This window comes from Canis lupus, chromosome 3 (genome assembly GCF_048164855.1).
Source record: "Canis lupus baileyi chromosome 3, mCanLup2.hap1, whole genome shotgun sequence".
Classification (NCBI taxonomy): Eukaryota; Metazoa; Chordata; class Mammalia; order Carnivora; family Canidae; genus Canis; species Canis lupus.
Window position 1 is genome coordinate 43,857,232 of NC_132840.1, and position 21,696 is coordinate 43,878,927.

General features: G+C 44.5%; 1 protein-coding gene across 2 annotated transcripts in view; it reads left to right on the top strand.

Moving 5' to 3' along the window:
- The first annotated feature begins 15,466 nt into the window (after positions 1–15,466).
- The window catches only part of AK4 (adenylate kinase 4), a 69,560-nt gene continuing 63,330 nt past the window's right edge, over positions 15,467–21,696 (top strand). The window contains exons 1-2 of one of the 2 annotated variants that reach the window (XM_072820633.1): positions 15,467–15,491; positions 15,873–16,121. In XM_072820633.1, coding sequence (XP_072676734.1) covers positions 15,977–16,121 — 145 coding nt within the window. In that variant the 5' untranslated portion in view covers positions 15,467–15,491; positions 15,873–15,976. Of the gene's footprint in view, positions 15,492–15,781; positions 16,122–21,696 lie in introns of those variants that run through there. The other variant, XR_012028212.1, reaches the window with a different exon arrangement.

Here is a 21,696-nt window from a genome sequence, read left to right on the forward strand (position 1 = left end):
TGAGCCACCCAGGTGCCCCTGTTGGGATGTTTTGAATCTAGCTCCACTGTAGAATAAGTAGGGTATCATGATAATTTTCATTCAACAACCTCAGCCTTTCCATCCTCTGACTACTGTCAAAGAATCTGTCACACTTCTGACTGAGAGTCTTCTGACAACAAACAGGGACACCTGGGTCGCTCAGTGATTAAGCGTCTGCCTTTGGCTCAGGGTGTGATCCCAGAGTCCCGGGATCGAGTCCCATATCTGGCTCCCTGCATGGAGCCTGCTTCTGCCTATGTCTCTATGTCTCTCATGAATAAATAAATAAAATCTTAAAAAAAAATACAACAAACAAAAGAGGGGGCAGGTTGATAAAAAATTATCAAACAGAATGGTCCTTTATATTCTTTATTTTATTCAGGAACAAATTCTCAGCAAGGTTCTTTTCTCTCTATCTCTTTGAATTCAGAAGTGAACTGGTTGTCATGGGGATGTGTCTTAACATGTTTATTTGAATAGAAAACATGTAGTCAGATCTTTTGTGACAGAGAAAATCTGATTTGGTCGGTTGGTTTGACAGTGAAGGGTGACTTTGCTAGTTAGGCGGTAGATGGGTATTTTCCAGAAATCAAATGAGCTAAAAATACTGTGCCAAGATTTTTGAATAAAATATATTTAAATCACATGATTTAAGAGAGAAGAATTCCTTGTGAAAATTTTTATTACTCAAGGTACTTTTTTTTTTCTCAAGGTACTTTTTTTTTTCCTAAAGATTTATTTTTATTTATGATAGACATAGAGAGAGAGAGAGAGAGAGAGAGAGAGAGAGAGACAGAGACACAGGCAGAGGGAGAAGCAGGCTCCATGCTGGGAGCCCGACGCGGGACTCGATCCCGGGACTCCAGGGTCGCGCCCTGGGCCAAAGGCAGGCGCAAAACCACTGAGCCACCCAGGGATCCCCTGCTCAAGGTCCTTTGAAATTAATAGTATCTTTTCTAATCCTTTCTGTACATGTCAGGTTAATTAAAATGCCTCTAGATGGAAACGTAACAGATATGATTTTAATAATCATTTGACAATTCTTGAGAAAGGCTTTTTAAGATTTTATTTATTTATTTGAGAGAGAGAGCATAAGCAGGAAGGAGGGGCAGAGGGAGAAGGAGAAGCAGACTCCCCACTGAGCGTGGTGCCCATTGCAGGGCTTGATCCCAGAACCCTGAGATTTGACCTGAGCTGAAGACAGACACTTAACCAACTGAGCCACCTAGGCACCCTGAGAAAGCTTTTTTGATAAACTTTTCAGAAATCCAGAAAGTGAATGGGTCTCATGCCCTAGTAAATGCATTTGCAAGTCAGGTGCTTTATAATTCTTTGCTTGCAACAGAATTGAGGGAAAAATCAAGTGTCAGCCAATGGATGATTTAAAAAAATACATTTTAATGATAGATGACTCTGTGGTCTTTGGAATATAACTTGGAAGGAGTTCAAATAAATGAATGATGTTGCTGCAGCAAAACTCCCTCAATTCCCATCCTCTGATTTTTGTGAACAAGGTTTCTCAACATTTACATCTATAAAAACAGAAAATAGAAATTAATGCTGAATTCTGTTTAGCAATAATATCTATTTGATTATTTTATTTTTTTGAGTTATGAACTAGTTTTTTAAATTATAATTCATCTTAGTAAAAGTGATTTATAAAAAATATTTTTATTTCATAATTTTGTTCAAAATTAGTGATACGTTGGTCATTTTGATTAGTGGTATATGACTAATAATTATAATGATAACTTAATTCCTATAATTGAGTTCTTTTAAAAAGTTAAAAATGATATGAAATTATCAAAATTCATTTCCATCTGTATATTGTTGCCACCAAATATACTAGGGTAATCGAGAAAACACAAAAATGAAAACATATCACCTCACAATAAAATTGAGGGGAAATGGGATGGGTATGTAAGTTTGAGTTGCAAAAGAATTGACGTAAAACTTTGACTAAGTAGAAGAGCTTGTACGTGTAATTTTCAAGAGGATGATCCTGGTTATTGATCTGCTATGGTATTTAAATTCCAATACATTTACTTATTTATTTATTTTCAAACATTTTATTTATCTATTCATGAGAGACACAGAGAGAGAGGCAGAGACACAGAGAGAGAGAGAGAAATGCAAGCTCCTCACAGGGAGCCCGATGTGAGACTTGATCCGTGTACCGGGATCATGCCCTGAGCCAAAGGCAGACGCTCAATCGCTGAGCCACCCAGATATCCCAAATTCCAATACATTTAAAAGCGGGATACAAGTTTTGTTTTAAAACTTTAGCCTTATAATATGTCTGAAAATTACATTCTGTATCACATTTGCATTTATGATGTATAATTTTAATAGTCGATGTCAAAATGTATTATTGGCTCAGTGGTTGAGTGTCTGCCTTTGGCTCAGATCGTGATCCTGGGGTACCAGGGTTAAGTCCCACAGCAGGCTCCCTACAGGGAGCCTGCTTCTCCCTTTCCCTGTGTCTCTGCCTCTCTCTCTGTCTTTCATGAATAAATAAAATATTTTTAAAAAATGTATTAGGATTACATGTTTCAAAATGACTTAGGGGATATTGGGACACAAAGGTTCAAGGGCCCCTGATATGATATATGTGAAAAGAATCCCTCATCCATTCTTTCTCCTCCTCCTGTGTTTCCTGGCCCAGTGAGGGGGTGCCACTTATCCTTAGTCATAAAACCTAAGCTTTTCTCTCTTCCCCTACATCTGAACAATTTATGCTATTTCTTAGATAATTCTTAGTCATCTCTTCTATCTCCCCTGCCACTGTCTCTCCTAGAATATTGTTGACATCTTCTTAATTAGTTTGCCTGACATCAGACTCAATCCATTCTACTGGGGTGTCAGCAAGCAGGACAAATTTATCTTACTAAAATTCAAAATCAATTATGTCACTCTTGTGTAACTCAGTGATTTTCCATTCCCTTAAAATAAAATCTAACTCATTAGGATTGTAGAGAAATCTTCTGTGATCTGACTCCTGCCACTTCTCTTGCCTTTTCTATCCTTACTTCTTTATTCCCTAACTACTAGTAATTCTGGATCTTCTCTATCACATGTCCTTGATGTCATTCCCTTTGCCTGGGATACACCTTTGTGCTTTTGTCCCCTTAGTGATGCATCCTCCAAACCTAACCTCAAGAATTATTAGTCTTGGGGCACCTGGGTGGCTGGGTTGGTGAAGCATCTGACTTTGGCTCAGGTCATGATTTCAGGGTCCTGGAATTCAAGCCCGGCCTCAGGCTCCTCACTCAGTGGAAAGTCTGCTTGTCCCTCTGCCCCTCCCCCTTCCTCTCCTCTACTTGTGTGTGAGCTCTCTCTCTCTCAAATAAAGAAGTAAAAAAATATATTTTTAAAAATATTTTATTTGTCCATTCATGAGAGACACAAAGAGAGAGAGGCAGAGACACTGGCAGAGGGAGAAGCAGGCTCCATGGAGGGAACCTGACGCGGTACTCGATCCTGGGTCTTAAGGATCACACCCCTGGCTGAAGGCAGCGCCAAACCGCTGAGCCACCTGGGCTGCCCAATAAAAATCTTTAATAGGGATCCCTGGGTGGCGCAGCGGTTTGGCGCCTGTCTTTGGCCCAGGGCGCGATCCTGGAGACCCGGGATCGAATCCCACGTCGGGCTCCCCGTGCATGGAGCCTGCTTCTCCCTCTGCCTGTGTCTCTGCCTCTCTCTCTCTCTGTGTGTGTGTGTGTGTGTGTGTGTGACTATCATAAATAAATAAAAATTAAAAAAAAATCTTTAATAAAAAAGAATTATTAGGCTCTTTGGATAGGTTTCCTTGTCTTGCTCAGATGTAAGTGATTTCTTAATCACCTTTCTTTTATTTTCCTTTTTTTTTTTTTTTAAGATTTTATTTATTTACTTATTCATGAGAGACACAGGCAGAGGGAGAAGTAGGTTCCCTGCAGGGAACCTAATGTGGGACTCCATCCTAGGACCCCTGGATCACACCCTGAGCCGAAGGCAGATGCTCAACCACTGAGCCACCCAGGTGCCCCTTCTCTTATGTTTTTATCCAATGTTTACCACATGCTGGGCACTCTGCTAGTATAGCAGAGCTGTTGGTCCTCACCCATTGCCCCTTAGCCCTTCTGTGAGATCACCTGCAGAGAATTCCTATTTGTGCAGATGGCTTCTTGTGTCTTTCTGCTTGAGGGATCCCTCCAGACTAATGTTCCAGGACAATTCTGAGGTGTGTTCCACACAGCCATTTAGAGGGCCTCTGTGAGAATGAGCTCCATTTGCCCACAGAGGTGACGTCCTCATCCATATATACTCTGTTGGCTTTCCATCCTTTCCTTTTTTCACTTTTCTTCTCCCTCACCATGCTTTCGAGGATACCTCTCCAAGAAACCCAATTGCATCCAATTCCTTTTCTCAGGATCTGGGAGAGTCCCAAGCTTAGAAAGCCAGATTCCAGGAATACAATGGTCAGCTTTCATATACACCTTCATATTATTTTGCATGAAAATAGTGATGTAATCTGAACAAGGACAGAGATTTTTGTCTGTGATATATCACAGATTTTATTCACTGATGCATCTCAAACATCGAGAATAGTGTTGAATCATAGTGTTGAATGCATAGTAGGGATAATAAGTATTTGTTGAGTGCTTACTATGTGCTTGATGAATGACTTTTTTTTCAGAAAGCATTTAATCACCAAGAAACCTTATGAAATAAATATTATTATTATTCTTCCCCCTTGTAGCTATGAGAGCCCTGAAGCTAACAAATGGATCCACATCAACCGGCTTGTAAATGGTAGGCACCAGTTCCTAATTAAGGTCCCTTTAACAGTAGAACTCACTCTTTCAATTTTTGGGGGTTTGTTTTGTTTTATTTTTGTTGTTTTTATATGTCGACTCCTTCATTAAGCTTAACATTTCTTTTTTTTTTTTTTAAGATTTTATTTATTTATTCATGAGAGACACAGAGAGAGGCAGAGACATAGGCAGAGGGAGGAGCAGGCTCCATGCATGGAGCTTGATGTGGGACTCGATCCTGGGACTCCAGGATCATGCTCTGGGCCAAAGGTAGGCACCAAATTGCTGAGCCACCCAGGCGCCCTAAGCTTAACATTTCCTAAAGGTGGGGACCCTGTTCAAATCTGTATATCTGGGGATCCCTGGGTGGCTCAGGGGTTTGGTGTCTGCCTTTGGCCGGGGGAATGATCCTGGAGTCCCAGGATCAAGTCCCGCATCGGGCTCCCTGCATAGAGCCTGCTTCTCCCTCTGCCTGTGTCTCTGCCTCTCTCTCTGTCTCTCTCATGAATGAATAAATAAAATCTTTTTAAAAAAATCTGTATCTCTCACACCTAGCTTAGAACCTGGAATATAGTAGGAACTCAGTAATGTATGTTGAATGAATAAAGTGAAACCTGGCTTATTTATATATACTTATACATTTTTTTTAAAGATTTTTATTCATGAGAGATAGAGAGATAGAGCGAGAGAGAGGCAGAGACAGAGGCAGAGGGAGAAGCAGGATCCATGCAGGGAGTCCAATGTGGGACTCTATCCTGGGACTGGATCCTGGGACTGGATCCTGGGACTCCAGGACCAAGCTCTGGACTGAAGGCAGGTGCTAAACTGCTGAGCCACCCAGGGATCCCCTACATATATTTATGTTAAGGAAGAAAGGACAGTGATGTTTTCTGGAGTAAGTTAAAGAAAAACCTCAAATATAGCATGATACAAATCATTCTTCAGATGCTCCCAATTAAAATTCCTTCGAGATTTTGGCTCCAACAACCAACTCAACTCAACTCATACTTGATTTGACTAGTTTTTGGAGAGGTCTTCCTGTTGAATTCTCCTTCATCTGAGAAAATAACTCATATGTCTTTCTTTCTTTCCTTTAAATGGTTCCTAAACCTCTGAACCTGAATTCCTTGAATCTGATACTCTGTAAGCCAATGAAAATAGGGTTTCTTTTAAACACCATTGTGTTATCCCAGCTGATTCAGTGCTTGGCATGGAGTAGGCACTCTATAAATACTGTTAAATGAATGAATGAAGCCAAATTAGAGAGTAGGAACTGTCTAGTTTCTAGTGATTATCCATAAACAATCATGAGAAATATCTTCAGAGTTTTATGTCAGTATGAAGTAATGCTTACTGGGTTTGCCAAAAAAGCAACAATTTCAATTTTAGAATATATGAAATTTTAGCAAAAATAATTGTGGTCTTTCAACCACAATGTGAAAATTTGTAACTTTAAAATTTTTCTATGCTGGGACGCCTGGGTGGCTCAATCAGTTAAGCATCCAACTCTTGATTTTGCTCAGGTGATGATCTCAGGGTCATGAGACGGAACCCCATGTCGGGCTCCACATTCAATGGGGAGGTTGCTTGAGGTTCTTTCCCTCTGTACCCACCCCCATGCATGTGCATGTGTGTGCACTTTCTCTTTCCCTCTCAAGTAAATAAATAGATCTTTAAAAAAAAAGATGACTTAAAATTTTTCTATAACTAAAATTCATATTTATTATGAGCCTGTGTCAGGATGCCTTAACTGCAAGCAATAGAAAATCCAACTGACTCTGGCTTAAATAATAAAGAATTTATTGGCTAATATGTAAGAGGAAGTCCAAAAGTAGGGAAGAATTCAGGGTTGGTATAGAGGCTAACTTATGTCATCAAGGACCAAATTTCTTTTTATCTTTCTGTTCTACCATTCACACTGTTGTCTTCAAACTAATGCTCGTCCTCCTCATGATTGAAAGGTGGCCCTTAAAAACAATTAGGCTAAAAGACATCTTGTTTGAAAAGAACAGTTGATTGATTCCCATTGGTTACTCTGAACCTTCCCAGAAACTTCTATGCAAGTGCTTTTTCATAATTGCTCAGATCTGGGTCACATATCCATTCCTGAATTAATTAATAGCAAGGAGTAATTGAAATACTCTTGGACCAATCAGGTACATCACTGAAGTCAAGGTCATTTCCTCAAGCTTCATTTCTGGTACTCAGTGAAAGAGAAGGAACAGATGCTGAGGCGCCAACCACAATGTTCAACTCAAAACATAAATTTTAGTAGGTGGTAAAAACTTCATTTCAGTCAATTCAATGTCTCTAATGCTTTGCCCCAGTTTTGGTGGAGAGTGGGATTTTGAAAGTGCCATAACTTTGAGGAAGTGTCCTGGTCTGCTTGTCACCCATCCACAGCGGCATTCACTGAAACATCATTGTTTACATCTGGTTTGCAGTCACAGGAGACCTGTCTCTCTCTCTCTCTCTCTCTCTCTCTCTCTCTCTCTCTCCTCCTCCTCCTCCTCCTCATGCCACTCTTTTGAGAAAATGGAATTATTCTGCTAAGGCACCTGGGGAATCATGTGGGATTTTTTTCATGTCCATCTGTCAGGGATTTTAAACTCAAATGCCTTTATTATTTTTATAATACATGTATTTTTTGTAACAATTTTATTTATTTATTTGAGAGAAAGAGAGCACAAGTTGGGGGAGAGGGGCCAGAGGCAGAGGGAGAGGCAGACACCCCACCAAGCAGGGAGCCTGAACAAGAGACTGCTTATCAGATTACATCTGGAATGCCTTATGCATCCCTACGTATGTCACCTTAGAAGGAACATATGCATCCAAAGAATACCCAGTATGTGAAGGGATTCTGAATAATTTTATATGAATATAGTCAATAAGACTTCCGTATCATTTAGCATCAAAGGTTGATGACGTAAGAGTCAAGATAGGTTCACTTATGCTGGGAAAATAACTGACCTCAGCAATCTTGGTGGCTTACCACAATAAAAATTTATTTTTTGCTCACATCATGTATCTATCATGGTTCAGTCTTTTGTAGGGAGGTGATGTCATCTTTACCTTGGGTTTGAAAACCATTTGCTGGCCATTGTGCAAAGAAAAAAGGGACAATGGGAACCCTAGCTCTTAAAATTTGTTTTCATTTGCCAAAGTAAGTCATGTGGCTACTCCTGAGATAACAGGATGGGGAGGGCTGTTTCATGAAGGGAAATCAGAACATTTCATGGACAGAAATATAATCTATGTGGAAAATCCCATCATCCTGTTTGGGGATTCTCTGTGGCTTATCTGAGCTCCCAGGAATTTGCATACTACAAAATGAGATCTAGTAGATGGCATGGTAATACTCAGTACATATTAGCTATTATCATTATTGTTATATTCCATTAAGAAGGGAAACATCTATCCATATGTTTGCTCTCTATAAATCTTTTGAGGATGAACAAGAGAACTGTCTAGTGTTTCTTACTTAAGCAGCAAAAGACACACTGGTATGTTAGTCTTTAGCAAGATACTATATTACTAAAGGAATAGCTGAGAAATTCAGAATATTTAGCATAATGAAGAGAAATTTCAGGGTGCGTGGCTGGCTCAGTTGGTAGAGCATGTGGCTCTTGGCCTCGGGATCATGATTTCAAGTCCCACATTTGGCATAGAGATTGCTTAAATAAGTAAACTTAAAAAATTTTTTTTTAAAGATTTTATTTATTTATTCATCACACACACACATACACACAGAGGCAGAGACACAGGCAGAGGGAGAAGCAGTTCTCCTCACAGGGAGCCCAGTGTGGGACTCAGTCCCAGGACCCCGGGATCATGCCCTGAGCCAAAGGCAGATGCTCAACCACTGAGCCACCCAGGCATCCCTAAACCTTTAAAAATTCTTAAAAAAAAAAAAAAAAAAAAAAAAGAGAGAGAGAGAGAAGCTTCAGATAGAACAAGACAGTTTTTTTTTTTTAACATATGAAAATCTATACAAAAACATTACACACACATAACATGAGGGTAGCCCTGGTAGTAGGATAAATTTGTCTGGCAAAGCATAAGGTTGAATTCTTCCAAGAACCTGCCTTTAGTGACATGAAGCACATTGTTCTTTGTGGGGGTTGAAGAAACGATAATGATGACATTTACACCTATATGTTTACCACATGCCAAATGTTCCACGCCTTTGTATATACTAACTCATGTATACACGACAATCTTATGAGATAGAAACTGCTACTATTCCCATTTTTCAGGTGGAAAAAATGAAGCACAGATTAAGGAACTGCTTATAGTCACACACTTGGTAAGCAGTTGAGCTAAGGACTGAACTTGTCAATCTCTCTCTCTATAGAGTCCATCCTCTTAACTCTTGTGCTAAATTGCCTTTCCATACTTAGAATTCACTTGGAAACCCTCATTTAGTCCATCTGTCTTACAAGTGGTCAGCGTGGTTCTGACCTTTGTTTCTCCTCTGGGTTCTGTGCAACTCTCCAAGACACATCTTTTAAATTTTACTCTCTTCCTACCTTTTTGGTTTGTCTCCCAGGATGACTTGTCCATAGTGATCTCTCAGACAAGTGGAGTCTATGATCTGGGTTGGGGATCTGGGAGCCACGTTTGGGACTGGTGTGGTAGAGAGGTGGTGGTAGCGGCAGGCGAGGACAGTTGGAACTTGACCCTAGAGTTGGCAGGCTGGCATGTGGCCATGGTGAAGAACAAAGTGGGAATGCCATTTGAGAACCAGATCAACAGTGAGCCAAGTGTCAGGTCAAACGGGTCTGGCAGCAAGACCAAAATCTGGGACACGGCAATGATTTGGCAACAGGTTGCTGGATGAACTGACAGATGAACTGGCAGGTTCAGGAAGGGAAGATGTAAGTTAAAACCGGTGAGACTCCTGAGAGGGAAATCCTAGTGGAAAGAGCCTTTCATAGGCTGTTGAGGGAGACAAGCCGGTTTGGACATGAGTAACTTTCTCTTTGTTAGTATTTCTTTATAGATCAGCAATCCAGTGTAGAACCCTCCTGAGAGACTCTTTGCACCCTCTTCACTCAAGTACTAGGGAGACTGCATAGGGTCTAGTGGCCATGTGGTTTGATCCTGATACCTGGGTTCAAATCCCAGCTCTGCCACTTATTGGCTCGACACTAAGGGATGAATTACTCAACCTTATAGTGTCTTTTTTTTTTTTTTTTTTAAGATTTTACCTTTTTATTCATGAGAGACACACAGAGAGAGGCAGAGACACAGGCAGAGGGAGAAGCAGACTCTCTGTGGGGAGCCCGACATGGGACTCGATCCAAGAACCCCAGGATCACGAACCTGTGTCAAAGGTGTCTGCCTCCACCACTGAGCCACTCAGGACCCCCTCAACCTTATTGTGTCTTAATTTCATTATCTATAAAATAAAAAGATAACAATGTTACTGCAGAGGTCTCTGAATCAGCATAACATAGTGATTTAAGAGCATGGGTTCTGGAGTCAGGATGTTTGATTTATGTCCTTAATCTTCCATTCATGGCTATAAGGCCTTAGGCAAGTTACCTGGGGTCTTGCTTCAGTTTTAAGGTCTATATAATGGACACACAATCATGGGCCATCTATGATGTAGGGCTGTTGCAAGAGTTAATATTATATGTGATGTATAATATATTCTTTACTGCCTTTATCAGAAGATCAAACTTAAAAGGGTCCTGCAGGTGGACTCCTCTTTGCACCCCCCCTGCCACCACAGAATAAACTCAGGGCTCATTTCCAGTCCCTCCTACCAGTTGGAGCAGAAAGAACATGCATTAATTTAGCACAGAGGAAAGACACACCCGAAGGCATTTCATCTCCAAACATGCCTACCAACCCCAAGGCAACTTCTAGAAGGAGCTCTGTTATTGATTGTGGTTAGGAAGACAGAGCGAAGAGAGGAATGGCACAGGCTTGTCCATGTCTGCTGCCAAATGTATAAATCAGAGAGCAAAGCTCTGAGCAAGACATCATCATTGTATCATTATATACGGAGGGGACAGCATAACTGATTTACTCTGCTTTCCAGGATTTCACAGTGAAAAGACCAAAGGTGGTAGTTTGACATCTTCATCCCTTGGGAGAGGCCCTGGGTTATAGACTGTTTTTCTAGGAGCGATTTGTAAATAGTCCGTTGGTCATGGAGAATAATGGGTCATACCAGGTAAATAGGAAGAATGTCGATTCCATCCATCCCAGTTCCTGTTTTAACTGCTCGGCCTGGCCACGTATGTGTCTAAGAGAGCGGGCTTGTGGAACACACACTGCCGCCTCTTTTCAAGATTATGTTTTAGGTTAATAACCACATCACCTAGTAAAATTGGGGGATGATTCATTCACTTGTAAGAATTCACTACTGTCACAAATAATGCCATGTTTGTCCTTTATTCACCATTGATTCTCTCAATGCAACATTTTGGCTTCTTGAGTATTGAATGAGTGCCTGTGGGGGAGAAGGCAGCAGGCACACAGGGCCAGATACCTTCTCCTTTCTTCCCATTTTTTTCCAGCTTTTCAGAATCTCAACATGCCCAAGTAACTAGTCTTTCTTCTGTCTGTCCAGAGAAGCTTTACAGAGGGCAAAGAGAAGTTACTTTGTCCATTCATTCATTCATTCAGCAGGGAGTGGGTTGTTCAATAATATTTGCTCTTCATGTCTGGTCTCTACACCTAGCTGTATGGAGGCCATGATGACTGGGATGAAGCTGCTATGTTCAAGGAGCCTAGAGTCTCCAACAAATATAGCAGGAGTAAGCCTTAAATGATTTTAGAAAGATAGTGATGAATAAGTGATAGCTTGAAGAACAGCGGGGGTGGGGTGGTGTCTTAATTTTTGAAGTAGTTAGTATCAGTATCCTATCTGTGAACTGTGGTTGGGGTGTGGGATCATTTAAAAAATCCTGATGAGTAATATTTCAAAGGTTTACTTTTAAGTACAATAGGGTATGTGACACACATCCATTTATTTATTTATTTATTTATTTATTTATTTATTTATTTATTTATTTATTTATGATAGTCACAGAGAAGGGGGGGCGGGCAGAGACACAGGCAGAGGGAGAAGCAGGCTCCATGTACCAGGAACCCGATGTGGGATTCGATCCCAGGTCTCCAGGATCGTGCCCTGGGCCAAAGGCAGGCACCAAACCGCTGCGCCACCCAGGGATCCCTGTGACACACATCCTTGATGCAAAAGATAATTTCACATGGGACTAGAGAGGATTCTAGGTGGCACATGGATCTGGCCTTGGATACTATTAAACTGAATGTTAAGAAAGCATTCCCTTTCTAATTGTATTTTGAGCTATGTGATTCTCGATAAACAGAAAGTTTCATTTAGATGCTATATGTCTTAAACACCTCTTTATGACTTGGTAAACACCCATTCCCCTCCTTTTAAAAAAAAGATTAAGTTCAGAAACTCAACAGGCAGATAGTAGATTCCAGCTAGAATTTGGTAGCCTTATTTTTTCTTGTATTTAAGTGTGTCCTTTTATTTATGGCTAGTGAGTTACATTCTTTTTTTTTAAATAAATTATTTGAACAAAATGAGTTGATATTAAAGAAACATGATAAGTGGATAAAGACCAAGGTGGTACAAGATTATGGCAAAATTGTGAAAGCAGTTTGGAAATGATGAAAGTTTACTAAACAAGAGCACTGCAGTCCAGATAAGAGAATCTGAGGAAGGAATGTGTAAAGTGTGATCGAATGTAGACTTCATATTACCATCCAGTGAAGTTGCAGAGAAAGGCCAGGGCTTGATATTGAGTGTGGTAGGCGAGGGAGGGAGATTTGCCAACATTAACAGAGCATTATTACAGGCAAAGTTCTGTATATTTTTGAGGATAGAAAGATGAATACAATTTGTACACTGTGATAAATACTTTAAACAGATTTAAAACCCTAGGCACAGGAAATAGGAAGAAGTTGATTATATGAGTGTATGTGTGATAAAATAGCTACCATTTATGAAGTGTCTTCCAAGGAATCTGCTAAATACTTTGTCATATTAGCTCCTTTATTTCTCACAGTTAGGGAACTGAGATCAGAGAAGCTAAATAATTGTCCCATGGTTAGTGATGACGTTCATGACTGAGTACTTCTTATACGCCCAGCACTGTGGTATGCCCTATATGTACCTTAGCTCATTTTAGCCTCCCTACAAGCCTAAGGGATATGTATCATCTCCCTTTTACAGATCAGCAAACTAAGGCTCACAGAGATCAAGAGATCTGCAGAGTTCATGAATGGTGCTGTTGCAATTTAATCCCAGGGGTATTTGACTCCAACACCCCTTTCTTCCAGTTCTACTGCTTTCAATCAACAGCTGGACTGTGGGAGCCTAATTTGGCTGCGCATGGGGGAAGGCTCATGGAGGGCTCTAGGTTCCAATCTCAGCTGGATTTCTTTATTGAGTTTACCTATGTCACAACTCTTTCTGTTTCATAATATAAGCTCCTAAACTCCTAAAGCACTAAGTCCTAGGACCATGTGAGTGGCTAATGCTGCTCCATGATATTATAAGGTGATGTTGGTAAAGGCATTTCAAAAGTAGGCAAAAGAACTGGGTGATAGGGAAGGTGGGATATAGTTCATCTAGTTTGTGAGGGCTAGAAACCATTTCCTGTGGAAACTCACAGAATTGATGTTTGATAGATACAAAGGGATCTTTGGGAGTACTAAATCCAATGTCCTCATTTTATTTTATTTATTTTTTTTTAAAAGAATTTTATTTATTTATTTATGATAGTCACACACAGAGAGAGAGAGGCAGAGGCACAGGCAGAGGGAGAAGCAGGCTCCATGCACCGGGAGCCCGACGTGGGATTCGATCCCAGGTCTCCAGAATCGCGCCCTGGGCCAAAGGCAGGCGCCAAACCGCTGCGCCACCCAGGGATCACTAATGTCCTCATTTTAGAAAAAGAAGAGGTTAAGGGACAAAGATCCCACAGCCGACACAGGAATGAGGTTACACATCTCCCATGTCTCAATGCTCAATGCAGTAGAATAGTGATTTTCAGGGTATGGAAACCACGCTTTTCAAGTTCTGATTTCCAGATCAGCAGCCTCAGCATTAAATAGGATCTTGTTAGAAATGCCCACCTCAGCCCCACCTATTCAGAAATTGTGTGTGTGGGGGGCTCAGCAAACCTGTTTTCACAAGCCCTCTGAGATATTTCTGATGCATACTCAGGTCTGAGAAGGACTGCAAAGTATCTGCTATATGTTTTTACAGCATATGGAGTGAAAGAGAGGGGAGATTTAAGTCACTCCCACCTCCCCAGAAGCTCTTTTCTCTGTTCCCAGGTGAAGGGCTCAAGGGGCTCAGTGTAACAGCCTCCTGATGTCTACAGCAAACTCCAAGATATTTTAGACAAGCGATGTGACCTTGGAACAAATGCTGGGCTGAGGTTGGTGGGCTGGGTGTGCTCCAGGTAGCTGGAGACTAGGTATTGGCTAGCTGGCTGTCTATGGAGGGGGTATTGGACGAGAGGGGTTGGGGGTACCAGGGAGTGAGAGAAAGGAATACCCTGCCAGGCTCTTACTCAGTGCCCCAACACAGACAGTAGAGCCAGGCCTATAGAGGAGGCTCTTCTCCATGCTGTCCCTCCCCATTTGTGGTTGCACTCAAAATCCTGCAAGGGATTTCCCCAAAGGTAGGTGTCTGGGGGGCGGGGTTTGCAAAGGTGTATATAGAAGGCTGAAGATTTTTTATCCTAAAAGGACGATTTTTATCAGAGGCTTGGAAATAACAGTAATTGATTTGCACTATAGCAATGTTTCTGGCAATGCACTGCACTGAGAATGGACTAGAGACTTACGGGGTGGCAGTTATCACACTAGTCCAAGCGGGAAATGAAGGCTGTGTGTGTGCGCGGGGGGGGGGGGGGGGGGGGGGAGGGGGGGGCTAGGGGATAGGAACAGATTTAAGAGAATATGGAGTGGGACGGGAAGGGAAGGGAGGAGAGCACCCTTTGGAGTCGGTGAATTGTAACTGTAGTGTCAACATCCTGGTCCCCGAGGTCCTGAAATCAGTTGGCCTCTAAGAACCTGAGCAGAGACGAGTGATCATCGTCTCCTTCCTTTTTTCCCCAAGGAGCTTGGGCTTTGGAAGTGAGGGTTCCAGACTCCGGCCGGACTGTATATTGCCCTCGGGCCAGATCCCACCTCTTTGGCTCCGGGCTCTATGCCAAGCGCCTAACACAGAGTCTGGAGCATGGTAGGCGCTCAAGAGACATCTGTTGAACGAGCGGCGATGCGCCAGCCTCCTTTCCTCAGCTGTGGATCCTCTATCTGGAACGGCCGTTGCATAAGGAAATCGCGGAGCTCGAACGCACAGCGGGCGCTCAACAGGTTGTATTTTTCGTCCCCGTTGACAGTCGACGGGGTGCCCAGGCGACGGCCAGAGAAGGGGGGCGGGGGGGGCGCGGGCCGCGCGGCGGGCAGGGGAGGGGGCGCCTCGCGCGGAGCGGGTCTCGGCGGCTTACGTAAGGCGCTGGCCCCGCGCGGCCGGCTGGGGCTCCGAGTGGGGGCGGGCGGAGGCGGAGGCGGAGGCGGAGGCGGAGGCGGCGCCGCCCAGCGGGATCCGGGCTGGAGAGCCTGACGCGGGCTGCTCGCGGCGGGGGGCGCGCCGGCCCTCGCTCGGCGGAGGTGGCGCTGGGCGGTCCGCGCGGCGGCGGCGGGGGCGGGGGCGGGGGCGGGGGGCGCGGACTCCGCGCTGCCCACGTGCGAGGGCTCGGCCCCTAGGCCGCCGGCTGCGGCGGGGAGCGGCGCGGGGATGCCAGGCCGCCCGGCCCCTGCCTCGAGCGCCGCGCGCGGAGCCCAAGAGGAAGGCACCGGGGTGGGCCCGGCCGGCGGCCCTCCGAGCTCCCGGGGTCGACCCCTCGGGGGCGGGGCCTCGGGACTGGCTGAAGCGCGGCGTGGGGGCGAGGAGGGCGGGGATGGGCAGCGTGGCGCCTTTCTCCGCCTTCGAGCCGGCCCCGGCGCGGGGCTGAAGGGAGGGGTTGGCTCAAAAGTCGCTCCTTCCCCCAGCAGGGGCGCCCGGCGAGTCCCCGCGCGAGCGGAGAGTGGCGGCGGCGGCGGCAAAGTTCCCGGGGCTTCTCCCAGGCTGCTGTCCGGGTTGCCTGGCCGAGGCGATGGCTTCCAAACTCCTGCGCGCGGTCATCCTCGGGCCGCCCGGCTCGGGCAAGGGCACCGTGTGCCAGAGGATCGCTCAGAGCTTTGGCCTCCAGCATCTCTCCAGCGGCCACTTCCTGCGGGAGAACATCCGAGCCAACACCGGTGAGGGGTGCGGGGTGCAGGGGCGCAGGGGCGCAGGGGCGCGGGGCGCGGGGGCGAGCCCTAGCGGGATGGGGCGGGCCGGGTGTCCTCGGTGCCCGGGCGCCCTTCCCCCGTCCGCGTGCGGCCGTGCAGGCTCCTACGTGCCTGCGAGCATGCAAACGGTGGCCCGCGGCCGTGCGGCTTAACCGCGCCCCTGGAGGAGGCCGGGGCTCTCCCGGAGGCGGCTGCGAGGTGCTCGCGGCTCCTCCCGTCCTGGGGGAAAGCCGGTAGCCACCCAGTGGAGCGCAGCCCAACACCCCGAGCTTTCCCCTCTCCGCCCACACGTCCCCGCGCCCCCGGGGCCCCGGGGCGCCCCCCGCGCGTCGCCCACCTGTGGGAGTCGGGTCCCGCCGCGCGCCGGGGAACCTGTGGCGCCGCGGGGCGCCCTCCGCACCGCCCGGGGCCTCCGCGCCGAGCCCCGCTGGCTGCGAAAGGCCTGTCTGTCCGCGGCCGCCTTCTAAGGTAAACTCTCCCCAGCAGCCCTCCCTCCTCCCAGGCCCGGGCCTGGCCGTTAGGAGACTACGTAGCGGGAGACTCGGTCCGATAACTACGCTTCAATCCAGCTCCCCCTGGAAGTGGCTTCTTGAGAATGCCTCCCTTGGCTGGCGTGGTCAGTGTGGGGATGCCCAGGGGCCCTCACCCCCTCCTTCCACCGCGCGTCCGCCCCAGCTGCTGATGACTTGGCACGGAAAGGCTCGAGGTGGCCTTTGCGCTGCTGGTACGAAACCCTTCTGGGATGCACATGCTCGCAGTTGGCAGCTGCTTTATGAAAACTTGTTCGTTGCAGACGGTGTGCTTTACCTTCGCTCCCGGCCGCAGCGGCGTCCGTGGTGGATATTGCCCATCTGTGGGCCAATTATCCAGAGAGCCTCATCGCACAAGTACAGATTAGTTTGAAGAGGTGGGGCGGAGGATGGTGCTGGACAACAGCCTCAAAGCGAGGAATTAAGAAATAACTCAAAGGCAGAGTTTTATTCATTATCTCTTCACTTATTGCAAAAGCCAGATTTTATTTTGATTCGCAAAAAGGCCCGGCCTCCCATCCCCCCCGCCCCCCCCCAATCCCCAGAGTTCTGTGTACCAGGTTGCACACCCTGGCTTTCTTAACCTCTGTTGGGTGTATTTTAACTTTAACGCTGCATTTAAATGCATTTTATTCTTTTTGTTTTGGAATGCAGTTTGGAGGAAGAGCGGTGGGAGAGGGGAGGCTGGCTCTCAGCCGGAGGCTTTTGTGATTGGCTCCTGGCTTCTCTGCCGCAGGGAGCCAGAGGCTGGGTGAGGGGAGGAAACTGGGCTGTGGCTTCGAGCCAATTTCTTAGCATTCTCTACTATACCTGACTTGGGGACTGCTTTACTTCTGGCGTGAAGGACTTCACCCTGTCCATCCCAGACTGGATTAGGGGCCCTTCCATTTTTTAAAGAGAATGTGAAGGGAAGTGGCTTACTTCTGAACTTTCTTAGAGGTGTAGAAAACTTTCCAGTTGCTGTTTTCCCTTATTCTTAATTTTTTTTTTCATTTTAATTTTCCTTGGTTTTTGGGTTTTAGTTTCTGTTCTCTTTCACATGCCTTCATGTTCTCCCAGAATTTCTCCCTGCAGTAAGACGCGGTTGTGAAATGTTTAGATTTTCTTTTTCTCTTGGGAACCAAGCAGTTTTTGCATAAGCCAATCTAAAAGCTTGATCAGCGAAAGACAAGGAAAGCGGAGGGCAGCAATTTGTTTTCAAAGTGGCTTGTTTCTGGTGGACTTGGAGGGTGTTCTTAGATGATTTTTCTTGCAGAAGGTTCTAAGAGTCTTACAGGTTCATTGCTTGGTAAATAAGAAAACATTCCACAGTATGTATTTTTCTGTTACCTGCTGTTTGCCTTTAGCTAATTTTCTGGTAGAGAAACACAACCGGCCCTCTGTATGTACCTATTTATTAAAGTTGCAAGTTTGAAGGAGATGATGAAACACAATAAAACCCCAGGAAATAGAAGGTTGATGGCAATTTGAGTTGGAAAGTACCTCAAGCCATCTGCTCCAGCCTTGATTCCAGCATGCTCCTGTCCACATGGCCTTCCTGCAGCCATTGCCTGCTGAAAAGCTGCTCATCCAGGGAAGGGGTACTTACTCACTGCTTCTAGGAAGTTTACCCTCACTGGCCCTGGCATCGCTCACATAGCTTGTTGGTTCTGTTGCTGCTATCACATACAGTTAATACTGCGGGACAGCAAATGTCTGTCTGATTCATCCAGTAGATATTTACCGAGCACCTGCTGTATGTCAGACTGTTCAAGGTACTGGGGGCTGTAGCGATATTCAAGATAACCATGTGCCCCTTGTTGTCTCTCCTGCCTTCACCGTGGTCCAGTTCCCACTGAAGAGACTTCAAGGTCAGGAATATGGATGGCAAAGTACTTAATGCATAAAAAGAATTCAGCAAGTCTGTGTTGAAGGCGTCAGTCACAGATTCTGTCTTCTATCCAGAAGACAGCCACCAGCAGTTGAGTCCATTCTGTGTAATTAGCTTTGATTTAAAGTAAAAGTCTGCATTTACTGTGGACCTGAGATTAGCCTCCTGATAGCTGTCACCCGTTGGCCTTGAGCAGCGCAGACTTAATCACTTTATTTGAAAACCCACATCCAAATCGTTGGTTCTCTTTGGTTTTCCTTAGTACATTGCATGAGTAAATAGAAGGAGGAGTTCTCATAGATTGCCAGGAGGTGGGTCCTACACTCTGTCATAAGGAATGTGAACTTTTCTGTGCGTGTGCACGCACACATATGTATAAGCTTATGCACACACACGCATGGGTGGCACTTACGTGAGTCCTGTTAGAACTGTTTTTATCTTTTGTTGAGTGATGGTGACTGAAACCTCCCTCTGAAAGGATGTGAGAATCCTGCTTTAAGGGTTGGACAGATAGTGGCATTAAAAAAAAATCACATTCTTCTGTACTGGATCTACTATCTCAACTACAGGAAAATTGGCAGATTTCCATTTGGAAGCATCCTGGACTTGTTTGGGAGAAATGATGTTCAAGAACAAACTTGTTTCTGCTCTTAATTAATACTAACTGCAGCTCTTGTGGGGTTTGCAGATGGGACCAGCATTTCAAATTAGACTATGGCCTGAGCCTCTTTTCTCTGAAAAGATGACCTAGTTCAGAGGGCTCAGTTGTTTTTTGTTTTTTGTGTTTGTATTCATTAAGTATAAATGTATGTCTTATCTTATGTAAGAGTGAAAACTTCTGAGCATTGGAGAATAGAGAGGTTGTATTTGAGAGACTTGATAGAGTTGAACGAGGTATCTAAAATAACTATTTAACCTTTGTGTAGATCATAGAGTGTCTTGGCTTATTACAGGATTTCTGCAGAATGCTGTGTTCTCTCTCTCTTCCTCCCCCCCACCTTGGTAAGACTTGGGGTATAGCCCTGGTCAAGGGTGTCTCACTAGGTTGGATTATTAATCCATTCCACAGATCCACTCTACAACGTTTTATTTTTTTTTCTGGTTTCTTTGAGGTTTTCATGGGTATTGAAAGAGAAATATTTGTGATTTGAATAGGGTGTCCCCTGACACTATGTCTTTGGCCACATGCACAGCTGAATCTGAGCATTCTTCCAGTGTGGTCATTTTATTTTTTTTAAGATTTTGTTTATATATATAAGAGAGAAGACAGATAGTGAGAGAGAGCATGAGCAGGGAAGAGGGAGAAGTAGGCTCTCCGCTGAGCAGAGCTCCCCCCCCCCCCCCCCCCCCCCCGCCCCCCGCCCCGCCCCATCATGACCGGAGCCAAGGCAGATGCTTAGCTGATTGAGCCACACTGGTGCCCGCAGTTTTTGAAAGGAGCTTTTTCTAGCCTGGATTGGAATCCTGTCTTGTACACAATTTGGAAAATATGAATTGAATTTTATCCAAAGAGCACTTGAAAGCTATTAAAAGGTTTTAAATAGGATACTGACATGAATGGATTTACTTTCTAAAAGTTAACCTTTGGGATGCGGTGTGAATTGACTCCAGTTAAGCAAGAGCAGTGCCAGTAAAACCAGTATAGATGAGGAGACTGGACCATGGCTTGGGTTAGGCAGTAGTGGTGAAGGCAGAAAGAAATGAAGGCCTTTAGGATGCATATGAAGGCCAAGCCAACTGGACAGAATGAGGGGTGTTGTGAGGGGTGATGGAGAGAAGGCAACTCACAATCAGTCCTAGGATTTTGGCCTGAGCACCTTGGATGAATGTGGCTTAGGGTTGAACAGGAATATGCCTAACCAATCCGGTATGAAATATTTGGGTTACTTGCAGCTTTGTAATGCTCTTATAAATGTCACTATGTAAATCATTGAGCAAATATACTTTCCTTGGCATAGGTTACTAGAAATAAAATGACTGGACCAGAGTAGTTTTTTTTGTTTTGTTTTGTTTTTTGTTTTTTTTTTTTTTTTTTTAGTTTTTAAACTATAGAGGAAGGGAATTTTTTTTTTTTTAAGATTTTATTTATTTATTCATGAGAGACCCAGAGAGAGAGAAAGGCAGAGACACAGGCAGAAGCAGGCTCCATGCAGGGAGCCTGACGTGGACTCTATCCCAGGACTCCAGGATCACACTCTGGGCTGAAGGCAGGCACCAAACCGCTAAGCCGCCCAGGCATCCCAGGAAGGGAATTTTTTTAAACCTAGCTTACAAATATCCAGTCAAGGTCTTCTGTGAAAGTAGGTAATAGATTCTAATTTATTCATGTACTTTTTTGCTTAATAAATATTTAAGTATAGACATAGGCATAAATTGATACATATGTATTTAAACTCTCTCCTTGTTTTTCTGATTATAAAGATAGTATGTATACGTTTTCAAAAGTTTAGAAAACCAAGAAAAATAAATAAGACAACCACTTGTAATCCCACTAACTGTAAAGAAAAAATACCGTTAATACCTTTATATACAGTATATCCTTCTAGACTGATTTTCAAGACCATACTATGTATGGTGTACTTGGGTGGCTCAGTCGGTTAAGTGCCTGACTCTTGATTTGGCTCAGGTCATGATCTCAGGATTGTGAGATGGAGCCCTGCTTTGGACTCTGCATTGGGAGTGAAGCCTGCTTAAGACTGTCTCTTTCTGGGCACCTCGGTGGCTCAGTTGGTTAAGCATCTGCCTTTGGCTGAGGTCATGATCCCAGGGTCATGGGATTGAGCGAGCCACGAGTTGGGCTCCCTGGTCAGCAGGGAGCCTGCGCCATGCACACACACACACACACACACACACACGTACACACATACCCATCATGCTCTCTTTTGCTCTCTCTTTCTGAAATAAATAAATTCCATTTAATAAAAAAAAAAAGATTCTCTTTACCTCTCCCTCTGTCTCTCCTTCTCCCTCTCAAAAAAAAAAAAAAAAAAAAAAAGCCCACTGTATATTTCTGTTTTGAAAACTGCTTGCTTTACTTTCACAATATATTATGTAATATTTTCCAGTGCTGTTAGTCTGGTCTTTAATGTGAGCTTAATGTACCTGTGCTAGTTCAATTTAATTTTTATCCTATTTTTGATTT